Source organism: Anneissia japonica, unplaced genomic scaffold (genome assembly GCF_011630105.1).
Source record: "Anneissia japonica isolate Jap-2015-1 unplaced genomic scaffold, ASM1163010v1 scaffold288042_len218596_cov177, whole genome shotgun sequence".
Classification (NCBI taxonomy): Eukaryota; Metazoa; Echinodermata; class Crinoidea; order Comatulida; family Comatulidae; genus Anneissia; species Anneissia japonica.
This window is the reverse complement of record NW_022686336.1, coordinates 135,672-146,419: the sequence shown is the minus strand read 5'-3', so window position 1 is coordinate 146,419 and position 10,748 is coordinate 135,672. Positions and strand designations below refer to the sequence as shown.

Sequence of the window (10,748 nt, the reverse complement as noted above, 5' to 3'; positions counted from 1 at the left end):
GTGCAAAACTGAGAGTCAGCAGCGCAAAACTGAGAGTCAGCAGCGCAAAATTGAGAGTCAACAGTGCAAAACACAGAGTAACAGTGCAAAACTGAGAGTCACAGTGCAAAACTGAGAGTCAGCAGCGCAAAACTGAGAGTCAGCAGCGCAAAACTGAGAGTCAGCAGTGCAAAACACAGAGTAACAGTGCAAAACTGAGAGTCACAGTGCAAAACACAGAGTCACAGTGCAAAACACAGAGTCACAGTGCAAAACTGAGAGTCACAGTGCAAAACATTGGTGGCAATGCAAAACTCCAATGGCAGTGCAACTCAAGTGGACGCCCTCTATTTTGAATTAAAGTTTCACTTTAGTTTTAATTTGGACGGTGTCAACAAGTAAAATGAATGAAATTTTGAGGTCACTTGGGCATTCCTTAGTGACCATTGACAATTTTGAAAGGGTGTGGGTGCGTATAAGCGTTACAATTAATACAAAAAATTAAGTGTTTGAAATAATTAATAAACAGTGGGCTATGGAGAAGGCTAGTAGTAGGTACATGTGCCCGGGCTTGTCAAAAAACAAGGCCTAAGTCTAGATATATACCTAATATATACCTAAATGCCTCGACTTCGTCGGCTTCTCAAGAAACATTGTTTTCCTAAATAAATCTCACTTAACTGTCTAAATTTTCTGCTTTTTTGTCATTTCTGTTGTCTTTGTTGATCCCCAATTGGTTATCTTTTTTTAAAAATTATTTTGATTGCGCCTTTTATGTATCCCTTGGCAAAAGGCGCGGTACAAGTTCCTGTATTATTATCTAGGCCAGGCCTAGCTATAGGCTTTAGGGCCTACCTAGACCTAGGCTAGGCCTGGAATCCGCCGCTGAAATTATAATGCATTCAGGCCCGTAGGGAGGGAGGGGGTGCCGAGGCTGCGGACGCACCCTCCTCTCCCAAATTCCAAAAGGTCTACTTTTTAAAACCTATGATTTCACAAAATCGTTCCCAATTATCACAAAATGCTATAGCATGCTTGCATTCTATATTTGGCGGCTTATCTAACTTTTTTTAACTAACGATTTTTAATAATGTGGTATGAAATTTGTTAGAAATTGATCGTCTCCGGTGATTGCAGATTGTCCATATAATATGAATAATGCTATCTATAGGCCTTCAGGTGTGCAGGACATAATAACGTTACTTTTCAGGTCCCAAAAACACCCAAATTAATGAAAATTTAAATGAAATATTCATGAATTATGTGTTTGAGAAATCTAATATGTAAAGACCCTCAAAATGCTACTTTGTCGCTTTTCTCACAAACCCCCTCCAGGCCTCTGCCCCTGGACCACCAAATTTAAAAAAGTCCAATTTTTAAAACCTGTTATTTCACTAAAATCGTTCCTAAAATTATCGCGAAATGCTATAATATGCATAACATTTTTTTTGCCCGCTCTTCTACCCGTTGATTTTTTAATAATGTGCTACGAAATCTGTTGGAAATTATCAGCTCCAGTGATTGCAGATTGATCCATGTCATCTTTAGGCCTACAGATGTAAAGATCATGGGGGGGGGGGGGGAGAGTCCCCCTGAAATTATAAAAGAAATGGAGAAAAAAGAAAAATCATAGGCCTAATTAAAGTTTGTCTGAGAGTGCCATTTCCGGCTATTTTGAGATGCCATAATCATAAATTTTCTTTCCTGAGGTGGTATTGACCATCTGTCGGTGCAAGTTCCTCCCTTCACCCCCACCCTCTATTTTGTCCCCCTTTTTTTTAGGGGGATCTCCCCACGCCCCCCTTGAATCCACCACTGTGAAATTGTGATTTTTCATGATCTTTACATCTGTAGGCCTAAAGATGACATGGATCAATCTGCAATCACTGGAGCTGATAATTTCCAACAGATTTCGTAGCACATTATTAAAAAATCAACGGGTAGAAGAGCGGGCAAAAAAAAATGTTATGCATATTATAGCATTTCGCGATAATTTTAGGAACGATTTTAGTGAAATAACAGGTTTTGAAAATTGGACTTTTTGAAATTTGGTGGTCCAGGGGCAGAGGCCTGGAGGGGGTTTGAGAGAAAAGCGACAAAGTAGCATTTTGAGGGTCTTTACATATTAGATTTCTCAAACACATAATTCATGAATATTTCATTTAAATTTTCATTAATTTGGGTGTTACCTGAAAAGTAACGTTATTATGTCCTGTACACCTGAAGGCCTATAGATAGCATTATTCATATTATATGGACAATCTGCAATCACCGGAGACGATCAATTTCTAACAAATTTCATACCACATTATTAAAAATCGTTAGTTAAAAAAAGTTAGATAAGCCGGCAAATATATAATGCAATATATATATAGCATTTTGTGATAATTGGGAACGATTTTGTGAAATCATAGGTTTTAAAAAGTAGACCTTTTGGAATTTGGGAGAGGAGGGTGCGTCCGCAGCCTCTGCACCACCCCCCTCCCTACGGGCCTGAATACATTATAATTTCAGCGGCGGATTCCAGGCCTAGCCTAGGTCTAGGTAGGCCCTAAAGCCTATAGCTAGGCCTGGCCTAGATAATAATACAGGAACTTGTACCGCGCCTTTTGCCAAGGGATACATAAAAGGCGCAATCAAAATAAATTTTTAAAAAAAGATAACCAATTGGGGATCAACAAAGACAACAGAAATGACAAAAAAGCAGAAAATTTAGACAGTTAAGTGAGATTTATTTAGGAAAACAATGTTTCTTGAGAAGCCGACGAAGTCGAGGCATTTAGGTATATATCTAGACTTAGGCCTTGTTTTTTGACAAGCCCGGGCACATGTACCTTCTACTAGCCTTCTCCATAGCCCACTGTTTATTAATTATTTCAAACACTTAATTTTTTTTATTAATTGTAACGCTTATACGCATCCCCCCCTCTCTTAAAATTGTCAGTGGTCACTAAGGAGTGCCCAAGTGACCTCAAAATTTCATCCATTTTACTTGTTGACACCGTCCAAAAAAGCTGTGAAACTTTAATTCAAAATAGATGGCGTCCACTTGAGTTGCACTGCCATTGGAGTTTTGCATTGCCACCAATGTTTTGCACTGTGACTCTCAGTTTTGCACTGTGACTGTGTTTTGCACTGTGACTCTCAGTTTTGCACTGTGACTCTCAGTTTTGCAAAGTGACTCTCAGTTCTGCACTGTGACTCTCAGTTTTGCACAGTGACTCTGTGTTTTGCACTGTTACTCTGTGTTTTGCACTACTGACTCTGTGTTTTGCAAATTTGCACTGTGACTCTCAGTTTTGGAACTGTGACTGTGTGTTTTGCACTACTCAGTTTTGCACTGTAACTCTGTGTTTTGCACTGGTGACTCTCAGTTTTGCACTGGTGACTCTCAGGTTTGCGCTGCTGACTCTCAGTTTTGCGCTGCTGACTCTCAGTTTTGCACTGCTGCCAATTGTATTTGTCCTTTTGGCGTTCCATACGAGTGAAGTTTCATGCAAATGTTTCGTACGGGGAAAAAAATCGGCTAGGGATCGACGTACGTACCAAAACTACCAAGACGTGACAGACGTGACCAGGGATTGGAGCGACACAGATTGTAACTAACCAAGACAAGAATATCTTCTGTTTGACTGCTACTAGTTGGTCTAGGCCTAGGCTAGTACTACTCCAGGGCCTAGATTATATTGGGCCTAGGCCTACATATATAATACGTTCAACAATGGGACTTTTTGGAAAGACTCCTCAAAAGGATCCGAAAGAACAAGTAAGTATAACTACCTAGGCCTAGGCCTAGGCCTCTAATAATAATTTGTTTCAGTTAGGCTAGTAGGGCTAGGCCTAGCCTAGAGGGCGTAGGCCCTAGGCCATGGCGCCGCTGGTCAGGCTAGTACTAGTAGCATGCCCTAGTGATGTTGACTAACGCGTATAGTCTGTGGGCTTATATGTAGAAAAAGAACAATTTTGGGTAGAGTAAACAACTCTAAAAACACTACTGATTAAGGAAAGTTGGTGTCAGTTTTTTCATTCATATCTTTAATTTATCTCAGTATGTACATATGATCTTTATTCAATATTCAAAATCAAAATTAATTTATACACAAAAAAAGTCCATAGCAGCCAAAGGCTGAATCAAGGATTTTATTTACAATTAAAAGTTTACAAAAACATTATTTAAAACGCCGTGTCTAGAGATACGGTACCGTATTTCTACTTGAATTTGCTAAAGGTACGGTAAATGGCATTACTCAATTACCATCACCCAATGCGAAGTGCCAGATTGTGCGTGACGTCATTTTTCAAGACCGGCATGCAGATCACCCGCGATGAGCGGTGAAACGAGAACGATGTACAGTACTGGGAAATTAGGACATCAAAAAGTACAATATTGTTTGACTTAGTATCTGTCATCGATAAATATCAAACAAAAACTGTTTCCACCAAACTCTTGGCAGGCTTCTAGGCCTAAAATCAGTTCGCTTGGCGAAAAATCTAAGCAAGCAAGGCCTGCTCGGCCTTGCTTGAATTCTGCTTTTCGTGGCAGCTGCTGGTGACTCTGATCTGGGTGGCATATATCAGTCATAAACTTAGCCTATTTCCTCCGTGATCATACCGTCTGAACTCATAATATCTACATCCAAAGTTTTAGTCCAAGAAGCCTAATATACTCGAAATAATACCACGCTTTACAATCCGACCAAAGTATTCATACAATTTGAATGTACTAAACTTTCGTCACTGTTATGGTACAGAATATATGCCTATATCGAGAGAATGAGTTTCCCTTTCGTGATTATTACTATTGTCAAATTTTCCCAATAATTTTAATGCAGACCTCCCTTAAAACCGTTCTACGGTATATAAAATGCTAGGAGGCCTTATGAATCTTCTTGTGTATATTCAGTTTTTAGTGCTTGTCATGTGAGGTGAACAGTGTGCGACTAGCGAAAAAATGTACTTGATTAGCAGATGATTAGCTAGGCAAAGAGAGTACAGTATATTCTTATAATACTGTCATCGAAAAATAGGTGTAATTTGGTACGTTCCACTCAATAATAATAGTCATGTCATTTATATAGCCATCAAGCAAGACATCATCCTCACTTAGGCCAAGGCACATACACACACACTGCTAGTCTTCGGTAATCTATTTAAATGACAATTAACACTTGCAATAAAAAATTGATTATACTGTAAACAAGAGGATTCATACAGGCCTAGCATTTTATATACCGTCATTAAATGGCCCTGCATCAAAAGTAGATTCGAAAAATTTGACACTAATTAATAGGCCCCAATCACGAAGGGGAAACTCATTCTCGATCTAGGCCTAGATTCTGTACCATGAGTGACGAAGTCTACGTAAAGTTTTGTGCATTCAAAGTAAATGAATATTTTGGTCGGATAAGATAATCTAGGCATCTTGGACTAAACTTGGAATGTGGGGATTGAGAACTTCAGACTTGGTAAGACCGTGTTTATGACTGATATATGCCACCCACACCTATGTCACTAGAGCAGGGCCGCTGCCAAAAAAAGAATCCAAGCAAGGCCTAGCTAAGCCTGCATGATTGCTTAGATTCTTCACCAGCGAAGAATTTAAAAGCAAGACAAAAGAGGCGGATTCCCTAGAGGAATGTGAAGACTTTGGTACAGAAATCAGTCCTTGTTTGATAATGGTTATATGGATCAGGCCTAGCTAAATGAAACTCTTTACTATAAACTGAAACCATACGCCTATTTAACGATGACAGTAAAGTCAAACAATATTGTAATTTTGATGTTCTAATTTCCCAGTACATCATTCTCCTTCCACTGCTCATTAAGGTTGATATGCAATGCCATGCCAGTCTTCAAAAAATGACGTCACGCACATTGTGGCACTTCATTGGGTGATGGTAACATAATGCCATTTACCGTACCTTTAGCAAAACGAAGTAGAAATACGGTACAGTATCTCCAGCCACGGCGTATTTAAAATTACAATTTCCGTTATACAAAATTACTTAAAAGCTAGAAAAACATCAAACTTCACATTAAAGAAAAATCAAAAACACGAAAAAAGAAGATGGACTTCAAGTCAATGTTAAATGTAATTTACCCTAATTTTACCTGTGCGCGTCATAACGCGCGCGTACGTGTGCGTCAAACTTTTAAAATGATCGAAATCACATTTAGATTAAATTAGAGCACGTTACAGGCCATTTTGACCATTTCTAAATTTTTTGAAATTTACTACTACGCGTGCGCTTTTTTACGCGCGCAGCACGTATGGAAATTAATTTTTTTGTCACATTTTGTGTTCTTGACATTGTTTTGATAAGTTTCCAATCTTTTCAATCACTCTATGGCCAATAACAATGCCGTACGCACGCATCACACATAGTGAATTTGTGCGCATTTGTGCCGATATACAGTGAAATTTTGCTAAAATCAGGCCTAATTTTAAACAGTTACAGCTCTTTAGGAATGAAGGTGACCCCCAATTTTTATTACATATTCTGAAAGCACATGAGTTGTAAATATGATTTTATAGGTCATAATGGCTGATTGGACATTATGACATCATCATATTGCCATCTGAATTCAACAAACTGAATATTATCGATGACCTCATTTTATTTAGCAAATGCGCATTTGAGCGTACCTCGCTTATTCTTCATCGATTGTCTTCCAACTTTGAGTATGTTGTAGCTGAGGCAATTCTCTTTCATATATGTGGCATTTTTTGACATTTTGATGACGTCATCATCAAAATATAGGGTTTTGCTATACCCCCCTCATCTTTCTTTCGTCCAGCCTTTGATGAACCCATAATCACCTTAATCAGTCGTGATTTCTGAATCATATTTAGTGGGTATAAACTTCAGGTCATGGTTAAATTTTATGTACATTATATTTTTGTGCGCGCGTAATAACGCGAGCGTTCGCGTGCGTCAAAATTAATATATGCTTTATATCATGTCTTTTTTTAAATCAGTTATAGCTCCTTAGGATGAAAGGTGACCCCTAACTTTTATTACATATTCTGAAAGCACATGAGCTGTAGATATGATTTTATATATCATAATAGCTGATCGGACATAGTGACGTCATCATATTGCCATCTGAATTAAAAAACAAGAAAAAAATTATATTTCTTTTCTCAAAACGTTGATGACATCATATCATCTTAACCATTCGTCATTTCTGAATAATTTTAAATGGGCTTATACTTCAGATCAAGTTTGAATGTTAGATATCTTACTTTTTTGTTTGTGCATCTTAACGTGCGCGTATGTGTGCGTCAAATATTACATATGCTTATAATTATGCCTATTTATAATCAAATATAGCTCCTTAGGATGAAAGGTGACCCCCAATATTTATTACATATTCTAAAAGCACATGAGTTGTAGATATGATTTTATGTATCATAATAATAGCTGATTGGACATTGTGACGTCACCATATTGCCATCCTGAAGTAAAAAAAACTGAAGTTTTATATGATAAATACTATGAATGATCATTACTCCTTCACCAACAGGCGTTTGTCAATGAAAGTTGATACATATATATCTCATATCAGGAGACAACAGTGACATTAAGATGCGCACGTGCATCATGACGTGTGCGTACGCATGAGTAAATCTTTTAAAATGCTCAAAATTCTTTTTTAACAAACTATTTTGCCATTATCAGCATTTAATTATTGTTCAATCCGCCACGCGCACACTTCCTCGGACTCCTAAAAATCTATCGATCTTGACAACTTTTTTTAGTTTTACACTAAAAAAATCTACCCATATGCAACAAGTTCCGTCATTCCGTTAAAATTTTATTTGTATTTTTAAGCAAGTTCTTTTAACTGACAATTTAAAGGGGAGACATTTCTTGTGAATTAACAGACAGTTGAATACATTCAGGACCGCCTAGAACGTCGCGAACCCTGGAGTATCTTTGCTGCCCGGGCCCATTGGTTGGGGGACTGCCTAGGGCCCCAGCAGATTTGAGGGGCAGATCACCAGTGCCCCCTTCCCGTAAGGTACAGCCTTTTAATAGATTAGAGGACTAATTTATTTGATTATAGAGTGCCTAGTTTCACCAGCTCATGAAAAAAAAGTATAGAAACTCGAGAAGTAAAAGCTATCTTTCCCAAACATGCTAAAACGAATTATACATACAGTAGGTATGGCGAATCCAGGAATTTGAAATGGAGGGTTGAAACTTGTTATAATTATTAATTTACAACGCAAAGAGTTACTATTTGATACATTGTAAACCTAAATTCTAGAGTTGAAGAAGTCATGAAACTATTCTTGAAAAAGAATTAGAAGCGATTATATACCAGCTTTCATCAATAAGCTGGTCAACTTTATTTACAATTCTCATAGGAAGAACACATGAATGATACTGGATGAGTGTAGGCCCTACGTTTAATCATTTTAATTAATTTATTTTATTATTTTTATCTCGGGCCTCTAGACGCCACTGAATATGATACCTTGCTATATTCTTAAATTGACTGGTAATCAAAGGATTTTAGTAGAAAAGTGTTTGTAAATCATAAGACAAAACAATTTTTTTTTTTCTGAGGTATTTGAGGTTATACCTTTTTTTTTAGTTCCTTTATGACCTTAAGGTCACAAGGAACTAATGGGGAAATTCGAACGTGAAATGTGTGTGTGTGTGAGCAGCGGGTTTGTAAACGAATAGGCTCCTAAACGGTGCCTCACAGTGAGTATAATGTTTTCCTCATAGTAACTGGTGGACATGTAGTTATGCAAGAATTGTTTGTTTTTTATGTTAGATGAGAAATGTAGGACGTACGCGATAAAACATATACCCCCTACCACCATTTTTGAGTCGTTTTTAGGAGAAAATTTTGATATGCACATGCGTTGGAAAAACTTTGCCGACATTTTTTTTTTCATCTTGAGAGGGTATGCATACCTTGTTGGTGTGGTTGACCAATTGTTTACGGGATCGTCGATAGGGTTAGGCCTCTGTTGTGTTAATGTAGCAGGTGCACGTGTTATTAAAAAGGAAAAAAGTGATCTAACCAAACACTTTACATAATGGTATTGGATCGAACGTGTTTAATATTTCGCGGAAATTTTGTTTTCTATCGCGAGAGTATACAGTTTACACTAGAAAAGTTTTCTGTGTTGTTTATGCGAACGTCTAGGCCCTAGCGTGAACTTAGGTAGTTGTGGTAAATCGACTACTGCTTGTCGTCTAGTAGGTGTAACGTGTGTTTTAGTAAAAATTAACGTGATCTGAACATTTTACATTATGGTATTGAATCGAATGTGCTTACCAACCTGAAGTCTTTTACACACGATGAACACGGCAATTGACGTTGCTGTTGGTGTGCAATATGTACAAAACACAACGGCGACAGCAGCATTCAGTCAGTCTTGTTAAAATAAATAATATATTGGTCTACCACAAGACTACCATACAGATCAATAAACACAGTTAACTGTACTTCAAACACAGAAACATTGTTGAAATGAAATTCCTCTAGGTCTATGTATAAAAAAACAAAAAGAAAGTGGTGCAGAAAAAAACAAATTGTGCACAGTTACTCGTCAGTATTATGAAGTTTTTTGTTTACGACTGCTGTGTAATTTTACTGGTTTACAACATAGTCATGTCATGTATACTTGAATATGTAAAATACATGAGTATTCCGTATTCTTAACTCTCTGCAAATTCGAAAATAAATCATTAGCAGAGGCACGTTTTATCTACCACCATACAGCGCATGCGTGACATGCAGTATGCAGAGCAGTGGTTGTAGCATAGAGATATAATAAAAATACTAGAGCGCTAACTGCAATGTATTCGATGTTCGAAATACGCAGAGTTGTGCGTGTGTACCATCCAAGATGGCTGCCATAGATTCGGCCAATCAAATTTCGCCTAAGCGCTATCATTTTCAATGGCGCCCTCAATTTACACAGAAAGTTCAGTACAGCCAGTTACCCGTATGTTTGAAACTCGAGCGTTGCGGTATATAGGTGTAATGCACACGATTTAAATTTTTGTTTATTTTTGAATAAGCTGCTCTACATAGTTTAATAATTTGTTATTATCAATACTAATTATCATTAATGAAATAATAGTCAGTCAGAGGGCTTATTTATGGTATTAATATGTATACTAAGGCTGAAGGTGGCGCTTTCCTATGGCGGCCATCTTGGATGGTACACATACACAACTCTGCATTGCTTCGCCATCTTGTCAGCACTCTAGTTGTTTAATAGCTCTATGGGTTGTAGTTAGTTATTGTGATAACTATTCACGCATGCGTGTTACTAAGCAGATTTTGAAGAATGAAAGAAAATTTGTTATTGTCAAACCATGGAGGTATGTCAAACAATGAATACTATTTTAGTAGATGATAAATGAATAAGTTTGACTTCTAAAACCGCGAACTTTGGTTCTGTGGTTTAACCAGTCAAGTTCAAAACAGTGGCAAATCTGCCAAATTGTGAAAAAAATTAAAATGAATGACATTTTGTGGTGTAACCCAACACCACCCCAGCCCTACCATGGTTTGGGTTAAGGTGGGAGCTTTTTAGGACATGACAGCTTTGGATACCCGAAAATGTTAATCATACTTCAAAATTTGTTATCTCAAATTGACGATGATTGATGATTTCCGATGTCAAAAACACCAAAAAATAGGGACGTCCCTATTTTTAGAATAAAAAAAAAAAAATTAATTGCAAGAAGTATCCACTACTTGCCAGTGTGATGAAGGGAATATTAGTCCGTGGT

The 10,748-nt window shown here is 37.5% G+C and overlaps 1 protein-coding gene across 2 annotated transcripts in view; it reads left to right on the top strand.

The window, feature by feature from the left end:
• Positions 1-10,748, top strand: part of LOC117116758 (charged multivesicular body protein 3-like) — a 34,412-nt gene that overhangs the window by 1,219 nt on the left and 22,445 nt on the right. The window contains exon 1 of one of the 2 annotated variants that reach the window (XM_033260859.1): positions 3,498-3,745. The exons of the other annotated variant lie outside the window; for it this stretch is intronic. Within the exon in view, the coding sequence (XP_033116750.1) occupies positions 3,701-3,745 (45 nt within the window). The 5' untranslated portion in view covers positions 3,498-3,700. Of the gene's footprint in view, positions 1-3,497; positions 3,746-10,748 lie in introns of those variants that run through there. 2 annotated transcript variants of the gene reach the window in all.